Genomic DNA, 27,349 nt, shown 5'->3' on the forward strand with positions numbered 1-27,349 from the left:
GTCCAGTAGCCCAGGTAGCTTGAGGGATTAACAGGAAAGGACCCTCTTATCCTGGGGGAAGGGGAGTAGTACAGAATGGGAGATGTCTCAGCAAGCTAGTGGAAAGGCCCACCTCAGCATACCAGGAGGAGATCCTGAAGCCTAGGTGGTGGAGCAGGCAAACACCAACACCTGGACCTCCGAGTGCCTCACTGAGGGAGGGAGAACTGGTGGAAACCAGCTTGCAAAACCACCAGGTGCCTGGCATTCTACAGCAAACGGCTCTGCCAGCTCCTCAGCAAAATTAAGGGAAGCAGAGCTCCATGGGGCCCCAGGCAGACAAACACCCTACAACATCTATCTGAAAGGAGCTGAAGAAAGTGAAAGGAAGGAAAGGCCCAGGTGAGCAGGAAATCTCGAGGAGCCACACTACCCAATCCTACCCTTAGAGTTGCAGTGTTGCTGATTTCAGTCCAACTCCAGGTAAGCTGCTAGAAACCTACAGCCTCCAACTGCCAACATTGGAAGCCCTAGCACACAAAGCCAGCGCCCAGGCCCTAGGCTCCCAAAACAAGAAGCTTGAGTCAGTGCCCTCTGCTCCTCAGCAGGAGAGCTTAATCTCTTTAAAGGCCAGGAAATAAGCGAACACCATGAGTAAAAAGAAATGTATGAAAGATTCTTATTATGGGAAGAGTGAAGATCAAGGCAGAAATTCTAAAGAGGACAACATTGTCAATAAACCCACATCTGGAGCCTCAAAAGGGAATGTGAACTGGTCTGATGCCCAAAAAGCCTTCTTAGAAGAGCTCAAGAAGGATTTTAAAAGTCAAATGAGAGAGGTAGGAGAAAAAATGGGAAAAGAAATGAGAGGTATGCAAGAGAGAGTCAATAGCTTGCAAAAGGAAGAACAAAAATTAACTGTAGAAAACAAGTCCTTAAAAAATACAATTGGCCGACTGGAAAAAAGTACACTGAAGAAAAAAAATTCCCAAAAAATATAATTGGCCAAAGGGGAACAAGGCACGAAATCTAATAGAAGAAAACAATTAGTTAAAAATTAGAATTGGGCAAATGGAAGCTAATGACTCTATGAGAGAGCAAGAATCAGTCAAACAAAAACAAAAGAATGAAAAAATAGATGAAAATGTAAAATACCTCATTGGTAAAACACTGACCTGGAAAATAGATCCAGGAGAGACAATTTTAAAATTATTGGTCTACCTGAAAATAATGGTGAAAAAAAGAGCCTGGACAGTATCTTTCAGGAAATCTTCAAGGAATACTGCCCTGAGGTCCTAGAACCTGAGGGTAAAACAGCCATAGAAAGAATCCACTGATCACCTCCTGAAAGAGATCCCAAATTGAAAACGCCAAGAAATATAATAGCCAAAGTCCAAAATAACCAGGTCAAAGAGGAAATACTGCAAGCAGCCAGAAAGAAACAATTTAAATATCATGGAACCACAGTCAGGATTACACACAGGACCTTGCAACTTCTACATTAAGAGACCTTAGGGCGTGGAACATGATGTTCTGTAAGGCAAAGGAGCTTCTATTACAACCAAGGATCAACTACCCAGCGAAAATGAGCAGAACTAGGAGATCATTGTATACAGTAACAGGAATATTGTAATGATGGTCATTGTGAAAGACTTAGCTACTCTGATCAATACAACGACCCTAGACAATTCCATAAGACTCATAAAAAAAAAATGCTTATCTAACTACAGAGAAAGAACTGATGAACTTTGAAAGCAAATTAAAGTTAGTCTTCTCACTTAAAAATAAATCAAGTCTCCATTTTGAAGAAGTAGGCTTTGAAAATCACATGGCTCTTTCCATTTCTGCTCATACAACATTATGGAATTTCATGGAAACTTTTAGTCTTAAAGACTGATAAAACGGAATTCCCCCCCCCCCCCCCCGGGAAGTCCAGCAATAAACACTACTTAATTTGAAGGTCTGTAACAGTTGCAATGCAAATGCTGTGAGGGGTGGCTGAACAGAAAGACAGTATCAGCTTTCCTTTTCGTCCGTTTAAATCATTTGTGAACAATCCGTGTGCAAAAACGACCAGGCTTTTACCTGGCAAACTAAAACAACTTGGTTTTAAATTCTAAGGTTGGAAAATAAGAGTTTTTTTTTAAAGGAGGAAAGAAGAAATTGCCCAAACAATTGACTGATCCTGTTACTTTCCGTCCTCATACAGTTTTTTAGACGTTACTTCATCCAATGGATTTATGAACTTCACCAGCCCCACCCAGCAATTCAGCCCTTCCTTCACCATGGGGTTAAGTAATATAGTTGTGCTGATTAGCGTGCCCGCCCGCAAGCTTTCTGGCGAAGGTCTCCCCAACTGTAGTCACGTTTCCCCAAGCGCTCACTTCCCTCAGCCTATCGGAGGACTCCTTTCACCTCGCTTCAGGGTAGTCCTCACTACCCGGAGAAGAGAAGGAAGGAGCCAATGAGCGTGTGAGTTACATTGCTCTCGGAGCCCTTTAAGAGCCCCTGTCGCAGAACCCGGCAGGCAGGTCTGCACCACCTCCTCCTCCTGCTCCCGCAGCAGCGTCTCCTCAGGCATCGGGCTCCCCGCTGTGACCCCCTCCAGCGTAGGAGATGACTTCCACTCAGGATGGCAGTGTTGTGATTTTTGGCAGGTAAACCTTTAGGCGTGCCCAGCTGGGGTTTGGCCACAGGAGCCCGGTTAGCTGCCATTTGCGACCTTAGGGAGGAGAAGAGAAGTTGGAGGTTGTAGTAGTTTGTACCTGAGTGTGGAGCCGCCCCCTCCATCCATCCCTCTCTTCATTTCCTCCCTCGACCCCTGCGACGTGGCGTTTCTGGCAGCTTCGGCCGATTTTCCTGTTTTCAAATTACTTTTATTTTATTTTTTAAAAAGCCCTCCTTATTCAAAATGCAACCCGATATCCAGCTGTTTCTTTGGAAGAAAGCGCACAGCCCTGTGCTTGTTCCTGCTTTGTAATTAAATTACTCACTTACTCAAAGCCCGTGGCCTCCCTGGGGGAGGAGGGGGGGAATGTGGTGGTGTTCAGTTTCTTATGTTTTCTTAAAGGTCGGTGATGCATTTCAGTCGTCTTTCTGGGAGGCTGGATGGGAGCCTTGAAACAGGAGCAGCTCCTTTAGGTGAATTTAATTCAGTCTACTGGAAGCAGTCAGTCAACAAACACTTATTAAGCGCCCACTGTGTCAGGCACCTGGATACTCAGAGAAGCAAAGAGAGAGTCCCTGCTTTTAAGGAGGTGTCGGTTTAATAGGGGACACACCATGTAAACCACTATGTACAAACAACATATATGCCGGATTAACTGGGGATAGACACAAAGGGAAGGCACGAAGATTAAGGACTGGGAAAAGTTTTTTGCAGAAGGAAGCTCACCCTCTCCCAGCCCAGTTATTCCTTTTAACTCTTCTTTTGACTTTGGGATCAGTATGGGGAAGCCTTCCTTAAATGACAAGACTTGGAGTGGCAGAATGACAATTTTCCATTGGATGACATTTTACCAATTTGAGATACATTTTAAGCCTATAACAATAGATTTATTTCTGAAAATAAACTTTTCCTGTTTTTATACAAAACATTACAACATTTCCCACCCCCCCCCCCATCATAGTAGTAGGACATTCAAACTAGGCAATGGATTTGGACAATTGACTTCACCCAATTGAGGTGTTTGGCTTCTTGTCCTTGGAAAAACCAAGTTGAGGAAACAGTTACATGTATTTCTCTTATCATTTATTACTAATAGAATTGGTGAATTTCCTGTTGACTTTCTGTCCAGGAAACGGTGAAGATTAACCTGACTTTGGCCTGTCTGTGCATGACTTTGGCCTGTTTGTGCATGACTTTGGCCTGTTTGTGCATGACTTTGGCCTGTTGTGTGGTGAAGGAGTAAAAAGTGACCTTGTAGATAGAAATGGTTATCTGGTGGGGATGACTCCCATGCTTAGTGCCCTTTTGACACATTTGGAGGTCTGCTGTGTAGCAACCACATTTCCTGAAGACATTTACCCAGCTTATTTCTAATATATCATAGAAAATGGAATTGCAATTTAATTTTAAATCCCAAAGTGCTCCTAACATAAATGTGTCTTAATTAGGATTAAAAATAACCTTGTCTTCATAATATGTATTGAAATTCATGTTTCCCACTTTTCAAATCTCTCCTTTAGTTTCTTCCCTAATGAAAACAAGCAAAAAATGGAAAAAAGATGGAGATTGGTCTAGGGCAGTTTACTAAGAGATTCCTGTAAGTCACACATTTGGATTTCAGAGCACCCAAATATCCATTTTAATTTTCTTTTTGAGGCAATCAGACTTGCCTAGGGTCACACAGCTGGTAAGTATCTGAGGCCAGATTTGAACTTGCTTTATTCACAGTGCCACATAGCTGCTGCCCCCCATTTTAATTTAAGAAAAACATTTGACTGTTGGCTTTCCTCATTTTCTCTCAAATACCAGATTCCTGGTGAAAGGCAGTTATCAGAAATGTTCTCTTTGCATATAAAATCTTTTTCTTTTTTTCTAAAGCATGCTGTCCATAAGAATTTCTCAGCTATTTTTGTGAATACCACTAGGCCCAATGACTTTAGAGAAATGCCCTCAGTGGGGGTGGTACCTGGGATTGGAAAAGAGGGAAAGGACTAGTAGGAATAGGACTAGTGAGAAAGAAGCTAATGAGGGGCAGCTAGGTAGCCCAGTGGATAGAGCACTGGCCCTGAAGTCAGGAGGACCTGAGTTCATATCTGGCCTCAGACCAAACACTTGACACTTACTAGCTGTGTGACCCTGGGCAAGTCACTTAACCCCAGTTGCCTAAAAGTAAAAAAAGAAAAAAAAAGCTAAAGAGGGAAAAATGACAACTTTCAAGGAATAATCACTCCTATAGATTGAACTTCTTGAGAGCCAGGACTGTTTTTTTTTTCTTTCTTTCTTGCTATTTCTATCACTTATAACAGTACCTGGCACATAGTAAGCACTTAATAAATGCGAATGCACAGGAAGATTGAAGTAGAGCTGTATACAACTCTATACAAAGGAACATGATTATAAAAGTTGAGAACAATGAATAGTGTTTGCAAGTGGTCATTTAAGTCGTGTGTGAAATTTTATAGGATAGCTACATTTGACACAGTAAATGTGTTCCTGGTTACGTGTACACTTTGAACCCTATTCTAAAGACCTCTACCAAAGCCATAATCCTGGGTTCTTAAAAGTTATATACCGGCTTCACCCACTAGTTTCCTTGACTTAAAGTCTAAACTCATATTCCCCCTTTTGGAAGTGGCCTCTCCCCATCCCTATCCACTCTAGCTGCTCTTGCCTGTCTCTGAGATTACCCTCACATCTCCTTTGTATATATCATACAGTATTTGTATATACCTAGTTATTTAGATGTTGTCTCCTTCAAATGTAAGCTTCTTGGGCCAGTGATTTACACCCCTCCTCCCGCCCTCCTTGTTTTCTTTGTATCCACAACCCTTAGCAGAGAGAGTGTCTGGCATGAAGTGCTTAATAAATGCTTGTTGGACTGACTATAGAGGCCATGGTGTCAGCTCTGCTGTAGCCTAGCTAACTAAGATGAGACAGATCAGAACACCAGCTGATCACAGTTTGATAACTTTTTTTTTTTTTGCCACATCAACTTGGGGTCATCTACTAAGTGATGATCTGTGTGGATGGGAGTAGTACGTACAAGATGAGATTGTAGATTACTGAAGTATATTGGATTGAATATCCAAGTCCTATCTTGTTCTGTTATCCATAGGGGAGGGACTTAATGAGTATATTTTGGTTGTTGTTAAGATTAGATTTTTGTTTAGATTTGTAACCTTCTGAAAGAAAAGCTTGATGTATTTACCTTTTAAAAAAAAACAACAAATACAGTAACTGTTTTGGGTTTGTAATAAATATTGGCATTTTCCAAAAAAATCTCAGTAATATTAATTTTTCTTCTTATGTGCTTATTTTTATTTTTATTCAATCTAAAAGCATTAATCAGGCACTTACTGAGCATCATTTTTAAAACATCATTACATACCCAGCAAATTGGTAAAGATGAAAAAAGATGGGAATAGCCAGTGTTGGGAGGATTGTGGAAAGACGGGCACACTAGTAAAATGTTGGTGGAACTGTGAACTAATCCAGCTGTTGTTGGAAAAGCGGTTTGAAATTATGCTAGGAAAGTGACTAAAATGTCCATGCCCTTTCATTTAGAGATCTCACTGTTGAGTAGGTATCTACTCCAAGAAAGCCAATGAAAGAAAAAGAAAGGCCTCATATGTACCAAAATCTTTTTGTACCACTTTTTAACTAGCAACAAAGATGCTGGGGGAAATGGCTAAATTAGTATATGAATGTATGCAGGATCACATAGCTAGTAAGTATCAGAGGCTAGATTTGAACTTAGGTCTCCTTGACTTTAGAAAATGGGTGAACTAGTTGTATGTGAATGTAATGGAATTTGAAGAATTCAGGGAAGCATAGGAAGACATATACTAATTCAGAATGAAGTAAGCAGAGCCAGCAAAACAATATATGCAGCGACTATAACAATAACAAATCGAAGCTGAATGTTTTGAAATTATAATGACAAACTAGAATTAAAGAGGGTGACTTGACTGAAGAATATCAGCATAAAATTTCAGGCTTGGTTGATGTGTTGATCAATTTTACTGATCCTTTTAAAATTTGTTATAAGGGATGACTTTCTGGGTGAGGGAGGAGTGGGATTATATTGGGAAATGTAGGTGATGTAAGAAGAAAAGATATTAATTTTTATAAAGAGAACCACTGCAAGACTTGGTGTGCTAAAATCTCTTTTGTTATAGGAATAATTCTTGTAACATCTAGGTGGTGCAGAGAATAGAATGAATGTTGGAGTTGGAGTCAGGAAGACCTGCTTTTAGTCCCTGCTTCAGACACTTAAAAGCGATGTGGCTCTCAGCAAGTCATTTAACCCCTCTCAAACTCCATTTCCTAACTGTAAAATGGGGATAATAATAGCACTTATAGCATAGGGTTGTCTCGAGGATCCCTTGAGTAACATATGTAAAGCCCTTTATGAACCTAAAAGCGCTTATATGAATGCCAACTGTTATCTTTATTATTATTTATATCTTTTTAGCAGATGAAGATCAAGAGTTAGAAGTTGTTTTTAGTTAACTTTAAGAGGAGATATAAGACACCAGGAAATGTTAAATGATACTCCTTGATGTAGAATGGCTTTGTTTCAAGTCTTAAGTGGCCCAGTGGATAGAGACCTCTGCCTGAAGTCAGGAAGACCTGAACTTAAATCCAGCCTCATGTCCTTACTAGCTGTGTGACCCCGGGCACATTGCTTAACCTCTGTCTGTCTCAGTTTCCTTAACTGCAAAATGTAAATAATAATAGCACCTACCTCCCATGGTTGTGTGAAGATCAAATGAGATAATATTTGTAAAGTGCTTAGCACAGTGCCTGGCACGTAGTAGATGCTATATAAATACTAGATATTATTATGTGAATTTAGAGGCATTGATGATAAATAAATTGGAAAAATAAAACAGACATTCTTTTCATTTTGGAAAATGGAAACTCTGGATTCAGTGTTTTAGTAATAGCTTATGTTTGTGCTCTTGAAAGTTTTGGCTTTGTAGCAAACCAACATAAAGAATTATAAAGGAGACAGCGTGGCATTATGGAGAGACTACTGGATTGGAGGCAGGAGATCTGAATTCAAGGCCTCCTTCTTTCCCTAATGATAAAATTATCATTAATGACGAGCTGTGTGACCTTGGGCAAGTCATTACCTTCTTGGGCCTCAGATTCCTCATCAGTAAAATGAGCAGCTTAGACAGGATCATCTTGAACATCCGTTTCTGCTTAGATGGTTTCTAATTTAGAAGGTACATTGGGCAGCTTCATCCTTCATCATTTGGTATTTGATTTAAAATCTCTTATTCTGGTACCAAAAACAAGTTAATAATTTTGTAAGGCTAAGGTGTAATTATGTCTCCTTGCTCACAATGTGTCTATCCTAAGGACATCTTATCTTGTCAACAGTACCAGTTTAATGTTATGCCCCTAACGAATCATGTTGTATTAAACTTCTCTCTCCTACTGTGGTCATTGGCCAATTTGGGATCTCAATGAAAAAATTTTTGAAATTTTATATTTTAGAATTTACTTTTTTTTAAAAATTTACTTTTATTTAAAATTTAAAATTTTTTAAAATTTACTTTTTAAAATTTACTTTTTAGAAATTTACTTTTTATTAATTGCTACATAAATAGTCCGCCAGCAGAAAGGGTTACTCCCTACCCCTTGCCTTTTTATGATCATACTAAAGTGTTGGGACTAACTTGGATGTTATTTATACCCAAATACAGTATAAAATAAGTGAAGAAGAAAATATAAGGAAGGAAATAGGCATTTATTGAGTGCCTACAATGTGCCAGGAACTGTGCCAAGAACTTTTACAATTTACAGTTATTATCTAATTTGATCTTCACAACAACCCCAGGAGGTAGGTGTTGTTATGATCTTCATTTTAGAGATGTGGAAACTGAAGCAAACAAAATTTAAGTGACTTGCCTGGGGTCACACAGCTAGTAAGTGTCTGAGACTGGAACTGCACTCAGATAGTTCTGAGATTCCTGGCCCAGTGGTCTATCCACTGTACAGTATAGTTGCCTCAATATATTCAGTCAACCAATCTTTTAGCTATTTTGAAAAGTACCTCTGGAAGTTGCTATAGTATCTTTTTTTTTTTTTTTGCTTTTTATAGGCTGTTTGAGGCAGTGCTACCTTCTGCAGCTGTGTTCTTCCCTTATTTTGTCACCTTTTGCTGACATTTTTAGTTCTTTTTTAGTTTTTTTTTCTACTTTGCTTCAAATACCTCTTAGTTTTACTGTAAAATGAGTCTACTGATAGTAGAGCCTAATGCACTCGGTTCTTCTGTTGAGGTCATTTTCAGATGCAAAGTGAGTTCTTTCCATGGAGGGAATGAAGATCAGTTAATTTAACTTTTAGTGCTTGACTAGATAACCCCTTTGGATTGGAGACATGTATCAGTAATAAACTGACCAATTGGAAGAATCAGACTTCCAATAAAAATTTTTTTTCAAAAAAAAATTTAACTTTTAGGACTCGACCAGGTAGCCCATTTGGATTGGAGAGATATATCAGTAAAAAATTGATCAATTGGAAGAATCAGACTTTTAATTAAAAAAAATATTTTTCGGGTCAGGGCCAGGCGTACAGTAGGAATGTAGTTGATTGTAGAGTTAAGCCTATAGCAAGGGATAGAATTATGGTTAAATAATAAAAATATTTTATTCTTCCTTCCTATTCCACGATGCCTTTGTGGATGCACATATACACAGGGGGTATTCCAGAAGTCTTAGTGTAGTTTTAAGTTATTAAAGCTGTGGAGATTACAGGTATAGGGAATAGCTTGAGAAATGAGAAAAGAAATCTCAGGGCATGTTGTGGGACTAGGAAGCACTATTTTTCACTATGGCAGGTATGAGACGAGGCTAGAAAGGCAGTGCCAGATTGTGGAGGGCCTCAAATCCTGGGCAAAAGAGTTTTAATGTTACTTGTTAGGTAAGAGGTAAGTAGGTAGGTAAGATAAAGATTTTCTGAGTTGAGTGCTACCACTAGGTTAATGGATCAGTAAGATTAATATGGAAGTGGCCTGTCTGTACTATCACTAACAGCTTCTTATTCTCTGATTTCAGCCTCTCCATTTATCTTCAACATAGTTGCCAAATTAATATTGTTAAAGCGCAGGTCTATGTCATCACCGTGCTCAAAAATCTGCAGTGACAACCTTCTATTTCTAGGATAAACTGTTATACAAACTTCCCAGCACACACAGCCTGGTCTACAGCTCCCTTTGCAGACTTATTTCTGTGGTTCACTTTTATACTTTCCTTCTTCCAGCTGAACTGGCCAACTGGCTATTTCCTGAACTCAACCTTCTGTCTCCTGTCTCTGCTTTTACATAGGCTGTTGCCTCCATTCCTGGAATGCACTCCCTCTTAGAATCCCTAATGTCATTCAAGGTTCAACATAGGTGCCATTTGCCATGTAAAACCTTTCCTCATTTCTCCCCTCACCTAGGTTGTTGGTTAGTACTCTACCCTTCCTGAAATAACTTTGTCCTTACTGTTACTTATACACATTGTGTCTCACTAATAGAATATAAGAGACTGTTTCATTTTTGTCTAATGTGATGTCTTGCACAGAGTAGGGAGTTTAGTGTTTGTTGCAAAATTGAATAGTGAAGAAACCTACTACCTTTTGAGGCAAGCTAGTCTATTTTCGGACTACTCTAATTGACAGGAAATTTTTCCTTCCATGGAGCTGAAATTTGCCTCTCTTCAACTTCTACAGATTGTTTCTCATTCTGACCTCTGGGGCCAAGCTCCATTTTTATGCTTACCCAAAATTCTTCAGTTTTCTACTTTGGTCTCTGAGTATCTTGCCCAGAAGAATGATATACCTCATGCGAATGATCAGTATTAGTTATCATGCCAAGTATATCTCCTGCTGTAAATCAGTAAGCTGTTGTCTGGTTTATAAACCAGTCTCTTAAGAAGTTACTCATGAAATCAATTTCCCAGAGCCCAATCACGTAGTTGTGGGTAGATTGTGTTACTGATCCTGAGGATCAGACTCTGGACTTGGGACAACCTCCCGCACTTCCAATTGCCTCCTAAACAGCTTTGGCTGTTTGGCTAAGTGTGTCCCATGTCTAATTGCTGCCCAACATCCTGGTTGCTCTTTCATTTTGTTTCTTTTCCCTAGCAATCAACAGCTATAAACTGAGGCTGCAGTGTTGTTAGAGCTTTTTTAGTCAATCTACTTGTAACTGCCCCATTTCATTTCACTATTCAGTACCTTTTTTGGGGGAAGTAATGCACTTTTGACATTTCATTTTTTTTCCAAGATACTGTTCAGTTGACCTATCCAGTTTGGTTTCAAGTGTTGAGAAGATTTTACACATGTGAATAGTTAACACCCAAGGAGTATCTGTAAACCTTGGTATACCAGTGCAAACCCCAAAAGTCCCATACTTACTTGAAAACTGTGCTAATTCAACAAATTATTTAACCAATACTTCCAGAAATCCCTAAGTTACCATAAACAGCAGATGTTACATACTTTTTTTTTAAAGAAATGCCTACCCTCTTCCATACTCCAATCAATGAATAAACATTTATTAAGCACCTGTTGTATGTCAGGAACTGTGCTAAGTGTGGGATATACAAACAACCATCCTTGCCCTCAAGTAGCTGACAGTCTAATGGTTCTCAATAAGGCTTATCCATCTCTTCATCTGAGCCCTTGATCCATCCCAGCTTGACTCCTCCAGAACATTGTCTCAACAGTCATTCCCTCTCAGGTATTTTCATTTCCTCCTTTAGACCATTCTCATCTGCATGTGACTATGTTATATTTAAGTCTCTTCAATGTAAAAAAATAAACTGACAAATTTTTACCTTCCTTTGATTACCTCGAACTCTGTCCTCTACCCTTTGCAATTTGGCTTCTCTCTCCATCACTTGATCACAATTACTGGCTGTAAGGTGATGACCAATGACCTTGTGATTGCTAAATCCATTGGCTTTTCTTTTAGTCAACATTATCCTTGACTTCTAGCAACATTTGGCGCTTTGACCACCACTACCTCCTTTTAGTTACTTTTCCTTTGCCTTCAATGATGCCTCATTTTTCTAGTTTTCATGTTTTCTTTCACCAGACAGCTCCTTTTATATCTCCTTTTTTTGGCTCTTTTTCTTCTTCCCAATCCCCTTAGGTAAGCGTTCATAAGGGTCTTTGTTTGACCATCTTCTCTTCTCTCTCCTTTGGTCTCCCTGCATCCAGACTCTTTCCTCTTGAATCTATCTCTCAGCTGCCCACTTAATATTCCTAAATGAAAGCTGGTAAGTGGTACAGTGGGTAGAGTGCTGGACCTGAATCAGGAAGACCTATATTCAAATTCTACTTCAGATGCTTACTAGATGTATGATGCTAGGCAAGTTTCTTAACCTGTCTGCCTCAGTTTCCTGAACTGTGAAATGAGTATAATAAAAACACCTATCCTGGGATTGTTGTGAGGATCAAATGAGATAATATTTGTAAAGTGTTTTGCAAACCTTAAAGTACTATATAAAAGCTAGTTGTTATATTATTGCTATTCTTATTATTGTTGTTGTTATTACAGTATCACAAATCTGACCGTATCTCCAGATCATGAACCCTCAGTGACTCCCTATTACCTCTGTACTTTTAGCAGTCGCTTAGTTATATCCTATTCATATGTGAAGGGCACTATTAGATGTTTAAATATACATTTAAAAACGTGAAGCTTCAATTGCATTATGAGTTATACCAATTGTGTCAGTATACTGTCAACTTTTGACTTTATACACAACCTTTCACAGCACCATTTGACCCTCTGTCTCAAAAGTGACCCTGACTGTGTTTACAGAGCTCTTTAAGCATTGAGTTGGCACACTAATTGGGAAGAAGACTAGAAATTTTCAGAATGTAGCTCTGTCCCAGTTTTCGGTCTTTACCCTAGCACTCTTGCTAGCACAAACAGAGAAGTACTTTTCTTTTGTTTCCCCTTTTTGTGTCCCGTTCCCCTTTATGTACAATTGTATTAGAATCCAGGAGCTGACTCTTCAAAGCAGATTGGTCAGAGTTCCACAATTAGTGTTCCTCTCATTTAGCTTGAGAGATAGCTTGGAGAGGTGGAAAAGAGGGTGTCTTCAGAGTCAGAAAGCCCTGAGTTGGAGTTCTGCCTCTAGCACATACAAGTTCTCTGCCCTTGGCCAAATTACTTACTTGCCTCTCAGTATTCCAGGCAACACTCTAAGGGTGTAAGTTATTAATAGTTGATATGCTTTGGTTTGGGGAGTTCCCTACAGTGATGAAATCAAAAGTCTGGACCAAAAGAAGAAAACTTTTTTGAAGCTATAAATAGATATTATGTTAAGAAAAAGATTAAAAAAAGAACAAAGCAAAAACTCAGGTAAGCCTTTGAAGAGAGAGATGGCTCCAGTTTTTAATATGCATGTTGCCTGGCATTTAACAAAACATCAGATTTGTGGTTTCACTTGTATTCTTCTATAGAAGGAACTTTCTCTATTGTGTATCTGCTTTGCAACTTCTAGTCTATTGTGTGGGGGCACAGAGAGGTTAAGTGATTTGTCCTGGGTTAAATAGCCTTGGAACTTGGAATCAGAGCATTTCTCTGTCCACTGCCCCTTGCTCCCTTTTGGGCTTGCAGTAGGTAATAGTAATAGGTAATAAATGGCTGTTGAATGAATAAGTGAAGAAGGAGAGCAACAAGTCACTTGCAACAGACAGTCTCTGTGCTCAAGGAGCTTATGTTCTAGTGGGGGAAGATAACATACAACATGGAGCTGAAAGTGAGGAAGGAGAAGATGAAGATACCTGGTTGCCAGGGCATGGTGTTGAAGTCTAGAAAGTCAGGAACTGGTCCAGGAGGGGAATGAAGACAGGCCATTCTGAGCCCCTCCGAAAATGGAGCCTTCAAGAGTAATTAACCAGTGGTTGTGACTAGTGTTCATTTAACAATTTGGGAAGGGGTCCATTACAGTGATCCTCTAGTTGTGCTTCCTGCTTAGCTCCAGAAAGGCAAATAAACCCTCAGGTAAATGGAGTCCACCTAGAGTAGTATGTTGGTAGGGGAATCCCTTTCTTAGTGGCCTGTGAAAACAGAAAGCTGAGGCAAAGTTTACCTAGCTAGTCACAGCCCCAGAACAACAAAGGAAGTGGGACCTGGCCTGGGGAAGTGTGAGAAAAGTGGAGGGAATGGGATTGAGAGAATTATTTAGGTGGCAGTGAGGAACAGAGGACAAAGTGCTATTGGAAAATAATGAAAAAACTATAAATTACTATTTCCTTTCTAGATTTTTAGAGAAAATACTCAGTTGCCCTCTAGTGGTAGTCCTTCCAGGGCCCAGAATTAGAGTGGTGCAGAACATAGAAATTTTGTTTCACCTCTGGGACTGAAACGAACCACGGAAAACTGAATCTGAATAAAAGTTTGGATTGTATTCCCAAAGTAGGCTGGGTGTCTTCTCTGAGATTACCTTCAATTTTCCCTCTATATGTCTTGTATGTACTTAGTTGTTTGAATGTTGTCTCCTTCATTAGAATGTGAGCTCCTTGAGGGCAAGGACTGTTTTGTGTCATTCTTTGTATCCCCAGCACTCAACCCTGTATCTGACACATTTTTAAATAAATGGTTATTCACTTCTCCTTTGTGATTCTTGTCTCTGTTATCTCACAGATCCTTCTACATATAAGACATGTATAAGGAAAATGGAAGGTAATCTCAGAGGGAGTAAGTAAGAGCTCACAGAAGTGAAAGGCTTTTTGCCGAAGGTAGAATTTGAGCTTAAGTCCCTTTTGTTAGGGTAGATCCTATATCATTGAGATCATAGATTGCTGAAGTCACAAATATTAAATCATTGTGGACAGAGAAATACAATGGAAATAGGTATTAGAAACCTACTAAGCCTTATTGTTTGGCAGTTTTCTTCACACTTTGAGTTTAAACTGGTTTTTCCTTCTCAAGAAAAGTTTTTCTATTCTAATATGTAAGTAAAAGTTGAACACAGGCAAAAGTAGGTCAACATTTAAATATTGGTAGGAGGGCAATGGTTGCTTTGTTGCTAAGAGGTTTTTTTTTTAGCTCAAAATCTGAGTAATGTTATTTTCAAATGATATTTTTTGTCCTTTTCCATGCAGAAAAAGAAAACCGATTAATTTCTTCATGTTACGAGAATATACCCAGTCTACTCTGGGTATATAATCTAAACTTTTATTCAGATGCAGGTTTCTGTGGTTCATTTCAGGACTGGAAGTGAAAGAAAATTTCTTTGCTCTGTACCACTCTAATTCTGGGTCCTGGAAGGGCTGCTACTACAAGACAGCTCAGAGTGTGTGTGTGTGTGTGTGTGTGTGTGTGTGTGTGTGTGTGTATGTATGTGTGTGTGAAAGAGAGAGAGAGTCACTTATTAGAAAAGGGCAATTATTTTTATTTTTTTAAATTTTTATTTTTTTAGTGAGGCAATTGGGGTTAAGTGACTTGCCTAGAGTCACACAGCTAGTAAGTATTATGTGTCTGAGACTGGATTTGAACTCAGATCCTCCTGACTCCAGGGCCAGTGTTTTATCCACAGCACCACCTAGCTGCTCCAAAAAGGACAATTATTAAGAAATTTTATTTCAGATTTCAAATGAGAAGACAAAATCTATCTGTATTCTCCTACTCTAATGTTGTCTTTTAGCATAAAATGGATTTCAGTTATTCGGGTGACTTATGTTGCCTCTTGATTTTTCTTTCCCTCTAGTGGACTCATTGGCCGAAGCTGGGCTATGTTATTTGCCAGTGGAGGTTTCAAAGTAAAACTCCATGATATTGAGCAGCAGCAAATCACCAAAGCACTGGAACACATCAGGTAAGCCAGCTTATACTCTACAGTGTGACACTGAAGTTTCTATTATTTCTTTTTAAAGAGAGACATAGAATTAAAGACTATAAACAAACCTGGTTTGTCTTGACTGTGTACAGCCTTGAGAATATTACCCAACAGGAGGATGACCTCACTCCTTCAATTCAACAAATAATTTTGGAGTGCTTACTTTTACAAGCAGCATCACTATTGGAAACAGTGCTGGACTGCATTAATGGGACCTGTCTATCCTGAGCCTCAGGGTGCCAAGAGTGTTTGCTCTGCATGCAGGGCATCTCTTTGGGTATGCTTCTTCCCCCCATTATCTTGGGTTGAGGCTTTGGAGGTGGCACCAAGCATGGGATCAGTTGGGCCTGGGGAACGTAACTAGCACTTATTTACTGTCCTAGAAGCCTGTCTTCCTGAAACCTATACATACTATCTATGCCCTCAGCATCCCTGGTCTTGGAAGCTAATGCCAATGCCCGCTTCCACATCTGTCCTTACTCATCCAGCCAGTGGAGTACTGTGGTCTCAAACTGCTACTTCAGTTCCTCTCCTACGTGTAGGTTTAAATCTTAGCTCTGCCATTTATTATCTGTGTGACCTTGGTCAAGCTTCTTAATCTCTTTGGGCCTTTTATTTCTTCATTTGTAAAATTAGAGGTTGGATTTGGACTAGAGATCTGAGGTCCTTTTCAGCTCTAAATCCTATAATCCAGATATTCTTCCACATAAATTAATCTTTCTTTTACAATTTTTTTGTTATTTATTTTTAACATTCATTTAAAATTTTTTTTTGAGTTCTGAATTCTCTCCCTCTTTTGAGTTCTCTTCCTCCTGCCAGCCCATTTCCCACCCATTGAGAAGGCAAGAAATGTAATATTAATTATATATGTGAAATCATGAAAAAGATATTTCCACATTAGCTATGCTGACAATAACAAAGAACAATGTAGGGCTGTGGCTGCAAACGGAAATAAGCTTAGTGCAGACAAATCATACAATTAAATTAAATGGTATTCTTTGAAAATAAACAAAACAGTTTCAAAGTTCACAAATAGAGGGGAGGCCTTGGTATTTATTTTTAAAAACTTTCTTAAGCTCCAATGTTTGCTGCTGTCCTTATGTACAGTCGTTCTGAATAAAGTTAAATAGAAAGTTAAATTGTATTCATAAGGTGTTAATGTTTACATCATAATATTTGCAGTCCCTCAGAGAAAGCAAATAGCCTATGCCAGAAACTGGTTTCTTGACCAATAATGTTGCAGCTAGGTAGCAGTTGAAGAGGGCCAGCCTTAGACACTATCTGTGTGACCCTGGGCAAGTGACTTAACCTTGTTTGCCTCAGTTTCCTCATCTGTAAAATGAGCTACAGAAGGAAATGGCAAACCACTCCAGTATCTTTGCCCAGAATACCTCAAATGGGGTCATGACGAATCAGATATGACTGAACAACAAGAACAATATAAAACAAGAAAAATGAAGGAAAAAATTGTGCTTCGTTCTATACTTAGACTCTATCAGGTCTTTCACTGGAAGTGGATAGCATTTTTCATCATAAGTTCTTCAGAATTATCTTGGATCATTGTGTTGATCAAAATAGCTAAGTCATTCACAGTTGATCATCATCCAATATTGGTATTACTGTGTACAAGGTTCTCCTGGTTCTGCTCACTTCACTTTGTATGAGTTCATATAACTCTTCCTAGGACCATCTTATTTCTCATTTCTAAAAGCACAATGATAATCTATCACGGTCATATACTGCAACTTGTTTAGCTGTTTCTCAATTGATGGGCATTCTCTCTATTTCCAATTCCCTCATCCACAAATCTGACATGTAGAAATTTCCATGCTCCCCTAATTTGCTTATCATATCACCCTTTATGTCTAGATCATATATCATTTTGACCTTATCTTGGTATACAGTGTGAGCTGTTGGACCTAGTTTCTGCCAAATTGCTTTCCGGTTTTCCCATCAATTTTTGTTAAATGGTTACTTCTTGTCCCAGAAGTTTGGATCTCTGGGTTTATCAAACTCTAGCTTACCATGTCATTTACTGCTGTGTATTGTGCACCTAATCTATTGCACTTATCTACCATTCTTTCTTTCTCTCTCTCTCTCTCTCTTTTTTTCTTTCTTCCTTTTTTTTTTGTGAGGCAGTTCGGGTTAACTGGCTTGCCAAGGGTCACGTAACTAGTAAATATCAAGGGAATGAGGCAGATTTGAACTCAGATCCTCCTGATACCAGGGCTGGTACTCTACCCACTGTGCCAACTAGGTAAAAGGAATTTAGTAGAACTCCTTCTTTGCCTATTTTTTCAAATAGTTTATATAGTATTGGAATTAATTGTTTTTTAAATGTTTGATAGACATCTTGTGAAACTGTCTAGGGGATTTTTTCTTATGGAATTTATTGATAACTTTTTAAATTGCTTTTTCTAAGATAGGGCAAATTATTATTTCTAAACACAAGTCAGAGCATGTTACTCATCTGCTCAAAAATCTTTAGTGGCTTCTTTCTGGTTTTAGAATAATAAGAGCTAATATTTAGTAAAACATTTGCAAAGTACTTTACAAATATCTCATTTGATCCTCACAATAACCCTGGGAGGTAGGTGCTATTGCTATGCCCATTTTATAGATGGGGAAACTGTGGCAAACAGATTAAGTAACATGCCCAGAATCAAACAGTTAGTAAGGGTTTGAGACAGAATTTGAATTTGGGTCTTTCTAATTCTGGATGTAGTACTGGGCCACCTTGCTGCCTCTATAAAATTGTTGTTTAGTCGTTTTCCAGTCATGTCCAACTCTTCCTGACTCCATTTGGGGTTTTCTTGGCAAAGATGCTGAGAGGCTTTCTATTTCCTTCTCCATCTCATTTTACAATTTACCATTTACTAAGGCAAATAGGATTAAGAGACTTGTCAAGGGTTACACAGGCAGTAAGTGTCAGGGGCTGAATTTGAACTCAGGTGTTCCTGACTCCAGGCCTGGTACTCTATCCACTACACCACCTAGCAGCCCTTATGAATACAGCTGCTGAATAAAATATAAACTCAGCCTGATAGTTAAAGCCCCTTGTATTTTGGCCCTTTCCTTTCTTTCTAGACAACTCTTCTTTTTAAAAATTAAATTAAATTTTTTTCAATTAACAAGCCTTTATTTTCCTTCACCTCTCCCTTCTGCCCCACCTCCTCCATTGGAACAAATATTCATAGTGAAGCAAAAAGTATTCTCTCATTGACTGTGTCTAAAAGTGTGTCTCATTCTGTATCTTGACAGACTACTCCTTCCACCTTTCCACTCAGCTTATTCTCCATTCTAGCCAAATTGACCAAACTGGTCACAGATGATGAATACATATTCTTAGTACAGTCCTATACAAATAGTGCCAGGATTTGTAAAGGTCAGAATGAGCTGCGACTGGTAAGGAAAAGCTAAGAACAGGCAAGTTTTTATTAAAAAAAAAAAAAAAGCCATACTGAGTATGGAAAAGAAGAGCAGGATAGAACCACTGCTTAAGGTGTTTGAGATGTTAATAACTGTTGACAGAAGACAGAGTTGCTCAGCGTTTCTTCTTTCTCTGCCTAGGAAAACGATCTTTGGGCTGTAAAGGAAAGGGAAAAAAAAAACTATGGCAAATTGGGAGTTGATTCACATGATAAGAAAGGAGATAACACTTAATGGCTTTTGAGTCAGGCCAGTGGACTCAGATGAAGTACATTTTAAGATAGTCAAAGAACAGTCAGATGTAATTACTGAGCTGTTGTCAGTGATCCTTTTTTTTTTTAGAATTAATTTATTTTTAGTTTTCAACATTCACTTCCATAAGCTTTTGCGTTTTAAATTTTCTCCTCTTCTCTCCCCAAGACAGCGTATGATCTGATATAGGCTCTACATATACATTCCTATTAAGCATATTTTCACATTAGTCATGTTGTGAAGAATTGGAACCAATAGGAGGAACCACAAAAAAGAAGAAACAAAACAGAAGGAAAAAAAAAAGCAAATACTATGCTTTGATCTGCATTCAAACTCCATAGTTCTTTCTTTGGGTGTGGACAGCATTTTCCATCATGAAACTTTTGGAGATGTCTTAGATCCTTGCATTGCTAAGAAGAGCTAAGTCTATCAAAGTTAGTCATTGTACAATGTAGCTGTTACCGTGTACAGTGTTCTCCTGGTTCTGCTCACTTCACTCAGCATCAGTTAATGTAAGTCTTTCCAGGTTTTTCTGAAGTCTGCTTGCTCACCATTTCTTATAGCATGGTAGTATTCCATTACATTTATATACCACAACTTGTTCAGCCATTTCACAATTGGTGGGCATCCTCTCAATTTCCAATTCTTTGCTACCACAGAAGGAGCTGCTATAAATGTTTTTGTATGTGTAGGTCCTTTTCCCATTTTTATGATCTCTGGGATACAGCCTTAACAGTGCTATTTCTGGGTCAAAGGGTATGCACATTTTTATTAGCACTTTGGGTATAGTTCCAAATTGCATTCCAGAATGGTTGGATCAGTTCACAACTCCACCAACAATGCATTAATGTTACAATTTTCCCACATCTTCTCCAACATTTCCTGTTTTGTCATGTTGGCCAATGTGAAAGGTATGATGTGGTACCTCAGAGTTGTTTTGATTTGCATTTCTCTAATCTCTAATAGTGATTTAGACCATTTTTTCATATGATTATGGATAGCTTTAATTTCTTCATCTGAAAACTGCCTGTTCATATGCTTTGACCATTTATAAATTAGGGAATGACTTGTATTCTTATAAATTTGACATAGTTCTCTATATATTTTAGAAATGAGGCCCTCATCAGAGTTACTGGTTGTAAACATTCTTTCCCAGTTTTCAGCTTTCCTCTTAATCTTGGTTGCACTGACCTTGTTTGTGCAAAGACTTTTCAATTTAAGGTAATCAAAATTATCCATTTTGCGTTTCATAATGTTCTCTATCTCTTGTTTGGTCATAAATTCTTCTGTTCTCCATAAATCTGACAGGTAAACTATTTCTTGCTCTCCCAGTTTATTTATAGTATCAGTCTTTATATATAAATTGTGTACCCATTTTGACTTTATTTTGGTATATAGTGTAAGATTTTGGTCAGTGCCTAGTTTCTGCCATACTCTTTTCCAGTTTTCCCAGCAATTTTTGTTAAATAGTGAGTTCTTATCCCAGAAGCTAGGTTCTTTGGGATCAGTGATCCTTGAAAAAATCTAGTAAAGGGGAGATGTGGCATGGGGTCTGGATCTGTGATTTTATTGATGTGAGGAGCTTCCTCCACCAAAACAGGCAAATGGTCTGTAACTTAATAGTCTTGGAGAACTGCCTGGGACTCATGAGAATTTAAAGTGACTTGAATGTATCAGAAGAAGGATTTGAACTTGAATTTTCCTGACTCCAGAGATGGCCTATACAATATGCTCCCTCTCACCATGGGATTGGAGAAGAATAAATATCCTGATTTTCTTTTTCTTTTAAATTATTTTAGTTTTCAACGTTTACTTCCATAAGATTTTGAGTTTTTAATTTTCTCCCCTTCTCTCTCCTCCCCCCTCCCCAAGATGGTGTGCAATCTGATATAGGCTGTACTTTTACATTCATATTAAACATATTTTCACATTAGTCGTGATATAAAGAAGAATTAGAACTAATGGGAAGGAACCATGAGAAAGAAGAAACAAAACAAAAGGAGAGCAAACAGTATGCTTCCATCGGCCTTCAGATTCCAGAGTTCTTTCTCTGGATGTGGATAGCATTTTCTTTCTTTCTTTCTTTTTTTTTTTTTTAAATTTTAGACGATTGGGGTTAAATGACTTGCCCAGAGTCACACAGCTAGTGAGTGTTATGTGTCTGAGGCTGTATTTGAACTCAGGTCCTCCTGACTCCAGGACCAGTGCTCTATCTACTGTGCCATCTAGCTGCCCCTAGGATTATGGTTCTTAATGCTCTGTGCTATCTGCTTCTGTTTTATGGGAGAGTTCATTCCTTTCAAAATGTCCTGATTTTCAAAAGAAAGGGAAGAGAATGGAGTGTAGAATTTATAGGCCAGTCTGCTTGACTTTGATTCCTGGCAGAATTTTGGAATGTATAAAGAAAGACATGGTTAATGAAACTTTGGGGGGGGGGGACGAAAGCAGTGAACTTTAGCTTCTTCAAGAACAAGTTACGCCACACTAACCTAATTGAACAAGATTACTGCACTAGTTGGTCAGAGGAATGCTGTAGTCATTGTCTTCCTAGATTTTTAGCAAAGCAATTGACAGCTTGTTCTTGAAGAACAAGATCAGTAGATGTGGAACAGGTAACTTTACCTGTTAAAGTGGGTTCAGAACTTGTTAAACAGCTAGATCTAAAGAAAAGTCATTAATTAATTAATGGTTTAACGTCACCTTGGAAGGAAGTCTCTAGTGGAGGGTTCCGGGGGGCTGTCCTTGTTCTTGTGCTGGTAAACGTTTTATCAATGATTTGGATAAAGGCATGGACGTAATGCCGATCAGATTTTCGGATGACGTCGGGCTGGAAGGTGTCACTAAATATTGGATTATATAGTCAGGATCCAAAAATATCTTGATAGGCTAGAACATTGGTCTAAATATAATATGGTGAAATTTTAATAGAGATGAATATGAAGTCTTAGTCTTGGGTTTAAAAAATCAGTTTCACAAGCATAAGATGGAGGAGATAAGATTAGACAGTAGTTTGTATGAAAAAGGTCTTAGAGTTTTAGTAGAGTCCTAACTCAATGGGAGTCAACAGTCTGGTCAGAAAGCCAAGAAAGCTACTGTGCCCTTAGTCATCTCATTCTGGGCTAAAGTAGTGATTATCTCTCTTGACTTTGCCTTGGTTGAATTATAGCATTCCACATGCAAATGTTCACTGTGTGGCCCTGGGCAAGTCACTCAGTCTTTATTTCTAGATAGGCCCCAGTGTACTCATTTGTAAAATTACCCCCCAGATCCTTTCCAGCTCTTAATTTGTGATCCTGTGTAACCAAATGAGGTACATTGTATGCTCTATAGGTGCTCTGTATGTAACTACAACATATGCTGTTGTATTTTGTATATGCTATCTGCTTTTATTTATGTTACATGTATATATATTTTTGCTCTTTATAGTAGTTGTGCATGTTCTGTTGTGCCAATTTGGTATTTATGTCAAGTTATACTTGTTCTGTTGCTGTATGTTTCTTCATTAGAGCTATGTATTTGTTCACTGTACATTACACATTGTATGATGCTGTGTGCCATGTTAGTTGCATTTACTGTCGTTAGCTACGTGTACCCGTAAGTGCGTGCCATTTATTAGTTTCTGTATCCATGTTGTACTTTGTCGTTAGATTCTTATTTATGACTGTGTTATGCTAAATTATGATTCTTATGTTGTGTTCACAGATACTCAACCATATCCCATATATTGTAGGGGACTGCAAATGTTTCACTGGGGGGAGGATGTAACAGGTCTTAGATGGATGTCTCATGTCTTAGATCACTCCCCCACACATAGAACTGAAAAACTTGAAGAGACATAGGGGATTGGAACTGAAACTTAAACTGAAGAGCTGAAAGTGAGAGCTGTCTGGTGGGTTGGTGGCAGCAAGGATTCTCCTTGCTGAGGGCTTGTCTTCCATTGCTCCAGTGAGCTAGGGGGAAACAGTTGGAGGTTCTCATCAGTGACAGTACCCTGAAGGGGAAAAGGAAAAACACTTAACTATAGGAAGTTTTATCTTCTCCCTGATCCATCTCCCACACTACAAATTGGAGCTGAGACATGGTCTGGCGTTCCCGAGTCTTCATCTAATGCCTGATCCTGCCTGACATGTGAGCTACACTTAATTTGATAACTGAAATATGTTTTGTACCCTCCTTTGCCTTCTTAAAGGACAAGTGACTCTGGTGGACTAAAACTAAACATTGTTTTTCCTAGAACTCCTATTTCCAGTGTCCTATGTCACTGTCTATAGGTTGCCTGCATCTAAAACAGAGATTCTTAACCTTTTTTTGTGTCATGGACCCCTTCTTAGAATAATGTTTTAAAAACATAAAATAAAATAGGTAGGATTATAAAGAAGTCCAATATATTGAAATATAGTTATTTAAATATTAAAAAAAAGTTTATGGGCACCAAGTTAAGAACCTATTGTCTAAAAGAAGCTTTGGATGTGAAGATGCACAGTAGATGTTTTGTTATGTATTATTTTATTGCTTTTGTTGATTCTGTGCAAAAAATAAAACATATTATGAAGTTAAACATTGCTCTGTCCCTGTGAGGAAGTGATTCAGTTTTGTAAAGGTCTTGTGACTCAGTGAAATCTAGTGAGTTTCTGGAGGAGACAGGGTATTACTAGTAGGTGGTGGTTGAGTGCTAATTATTTTTTAATCCTCTAAAATTTTTTCATTAATAGGTTTTATTTTTCATCACCTTCATTTCTCAACCTATCCACCCTTCCCTACCTGGTGAGCTATCTTTTATAACAGAAAATAAAAAAGAAAGAAGAAAAAAGGAAATTAGCAAAACTAACCAGCCTATCAGTCAAGTGTTACAGTACTATATATGCTGTATTTTACTTCCTTAGCTCTCCACATTGGAGAGAAATCTATTTTTTTAATTAATTAATTTATTTTTAGTTTTCAACATTCACTTCTGTAAGCTTTTGAATTTTAAATTTTCTCTCCCTTTCTCTTCTCTCCCCTCCCCAAGATGGTGTGCAATCTGATATAGGCTCTACATATACATTCCTAATAAACATATTTTCACATTAGTCATATTGTAAAGAAGAATTAGAACCAATAGGAGGAACCTTAAGAAGGAAGAAACAAAACAAAACAGAAGAAAAAAAAAAAGAGCAAATAGTATGCTTCAATCTGCTTTCAAACTCCATAGTTCTTTCTTTGGATGTAGATAACATTTTCCATCATGAGACCTTTGGAGATGTCTTAGATCCTTGCATTGCTGAGAAAGGCTAAGTCTATCAACATTAGTCATCATACAACGTGGCTGTTACTGTGTACAGTGTTCTCCTGGTTCTGCTCACTTCACTCTGCATCAGTCCATACAAGTCTTTCCAGGTTTTTCTGAAGTCTGCCTGCTCATCATTTCTTATAGCACAATAGTATTCCATTACATTCATATACCACAACTTGTTCAGCCATTCCCCAATTGATGGGCATCTTCTCAATTTCCAATTCTTTGCCACCACAAAAAGAGCTGCTATAAATATTTTTGTACATGTGAATCCTTTTCCCATTTTTATGATCTCTTTGGGATGCAGCCCTAGAAGTAAAGAGCCATACTCTTAAAAATCTTATTAACTTAGATTCCCCAACTGAGATTGAGATTCCCCACTCCCCCCGGAAATAAAGACTAGCAGCTGTCCTTCCCTAGGAGGTGGTGTCTGCTCTTCTAGGATACAAAGGAACTGTCTTGTTGTAGTGTCCAAAGAATAAAATGGTGAGTTTTTAAAATAAATGATTTATCAAGCTTTATAAACCTAAACTTAATTGATTTAAAGTTTTGTTAAGGTTTAAAGTTATTTCACATCTAATTACATTTAGCAAAGAAACTTCAATACATAAAATGCTTGTAACGGTTACTTAATAACTGGAAGATTTTATTGTCCATTTATCCCTTCACATTTTTTCTATCTAGTCATAATGAAATATGCAGCTTGTTAAGAGGAGTGGCAACTTTTTTCATCACACACTTGTCAGTAAAAAAAAATGGGGTAGGCATCTTCCCCATATGTGTATATTACTTACATATAAATTATATACATCCACTGCTGTATTAGTGACTATATATTATAAAACTTATGCAAAAATAGAAATTTAAAAAGTGAAATAGTTGAAATATTTGATGTGAGGATTTATAGGAAGGTGCTGAAGTTTATTAAATTGAGGAGTGATATGATCAGACCTACACTGTAGGAAAAATCACTTTGGCCGCTGGTGTGGTCAGGATGAATTGGAGAAAGCAGAGACCGGAGGTAGGGAGATCACCTCAGAGGCTCTTGCCATATAGTTCAGGTCCTGAATTAGGGTGGTGACTGTTAAAAGAAAGGAGGAGACATATGGGAGGGAAACTTTGTGGAGGTAGAAAGAAAAAATGATTTGACAACTGGTTAGATATTGAAGATTAAATTACACGGAGGTTAGAGTCTGGGTGACTAGAAGGATTTGGGTGCCCTTGATAGCAATAGAGGAGTTTGGAAGAAGTGAAGTTTTTTGGAAGGGAAAGATAATGTAATAAGGTCTATAATTCATATTGCAGCTCTTTCGTTTTTGTTCATTCTGTGGGACTTGCTCTGTCCCTCCCAAAATGAAAAAGGGGGAGGCATTTCCTTGTAGCCAGAGCCCACCTTCCAAGGGGTGCCTGCTGCAATATGTGGCGGGGGGAGAGCGGTGAAGAGTGATTTTTCCAGTGGTGCCTGTACAGTATGGCATAGTAGCCAGGAAGACCTGGGTTCAAGTTCTGTTTCTTACACAAACTGGTTATGTGACTCTGGGCAAGTCATTTAACCTCTCAATGCTCCAGGCAGCAACCTATGCTTGTAAGTTGCAGAGAAAGTGCTGACCTGCATTGGTTAGAGGAAGTTTGTTCGCCTGGGAAGTCTCTCTACCAATGAAACCTCAGGTTTCGTCCTTATCCCTAATTTTACCCGTGCAGCAAACTCACATTCTAATGGGGAGACAACACACACAGGAAGTTTCAACTGCAAGTCAGATGGAAGGGTCCTGTTCACCTTAAGGTTCAGCAGTAAGGCAGATGGTAATGCATCTTCTCTACTGTTATTTCTACTGATAAAATCCTATGTGTTCTTGACACATAGACAGAGACAAAGACTTTGGTGGCAAGATCTTTCTTTTCTGGGTCTTCCGGAGCTGTGACTGCTGAGGAAGCAGAGGCTAGCTCACGTCCGCCCGGAAGATGGTTGCAGGCGCTAGGCTGGAAGCAGGGCCAGAAGGCTGGGGTTGGGACGGTTATCTTTGTAGGAAAAAAAAAAGAAAAAGAAAATTTCATAACTGCATTTCAGTGATTTACTACACATGATCAATTATATAAATAAGCATAAGTGCAAAAGGTGTCACAGGAGACAGTTTGGGATATTGGGGCAGGGCGTGGGCCGGTGGTGGTCAGCCTCTAGTTCCTTAGGGAAAATTGAGAAGCAAGTAAGGTTTTGTCTTTGGCGTTTTCTCTCCACTTTTGTTCAACTCCTAGCGATTCTTCTCCCCAGTACCAGAGAATTCCAATCTCTTGCTGCTGTCTGGCTGTCCAGAATCTTTGCCCCATCCCCACTTCCATTCCCTAATCTCCAGTTCTCAGATTGAATAAGGGAGATAGATTCTACACTCAAAGAGCCAACATCGAAAAAGCCAGAAGCTACTACTGGCAATTTGGCACCTGGCTTCTAAAAGATTTTGATATGGAGGGGACAGAGCTGGTGGTAAAGAGCTCAAGACAAAAATCTGGGGCTCTTTCCACTACAAGGAAACCTTCCCTCTTCTGAAAGGATGCTAATTTAGGGCAGGTCATATGTTTTGATCTCAGGAAACTGCTGAATGCCTGGGCAAAGACTTAGCTAGTGTTTATTTTATGTTGTAGAGACAGATTTCCCCCCAAAAAGAAAAAGCCTCCCTCCAATCCAGATTTGCATTTAGATGGTCTTGGCAAAGGGCAATATTGTTGTGTAAGTAGTTGATGATGTTTTTCTTCACGACTTTGACACTAAAATTTTTTTCTTAAGTTCCCTGTCAATGTTTAGACAATAAGGGTGGGGGATGGATCTGTGGCAGAAGAGATGTGTTAAGGAACAGCTGGAATATCATTTGGTGGTATTTGGCTATGGTTCCCTGGAGA

The 27,349-nt window shown here is 38.7% G+C and overlaps 1 protein-coding gene across 1 annotated transcript in view; it reads left to right on the plus strand.

Moving 5' to 3' along the window:
• The first annotated feature begins 2,456 nt into the window (after positions 1-2,456).
• The window catches only part of CRYL1 (crystallin lambda 1), a 174,470-nt gene continuing 149,577 nt past the window's right edge, over positions 2,457-27,349 (plus strand). The window contains exons 1-2 of the mRNA XM_027877552.1: positions 2,457-2,636; positions 15,376-15,483. Of these exons, the coding sequence (XP_027733353.1) occupies positions 2,596-2,636; positions 15,376-15,483 (149 nt within the window). The 5' untranslated portion in view covers positions 2,457-2,595. The remainder of the gene's footprint in view (positions 2,637-15,375; positions 15,484-27,349) is intronic.

The sequence above is a fragment of the Vombatus ursinus genome, unplaced genomic scaffold (genome assembly GCF_900497805.2).
Source record: "Vombatus ursinus unplaced genomic scaffold, bare-nosed wombat genome assembly UNPS02014813.1, whole genome shotgun sequence".
Taxonomy (NCBI): Eukaryota; Metazoa; Chordata; class Mammalia; order Diprotodontia; family Vombatidae; genus Vombatus; species Vombatus ursinus.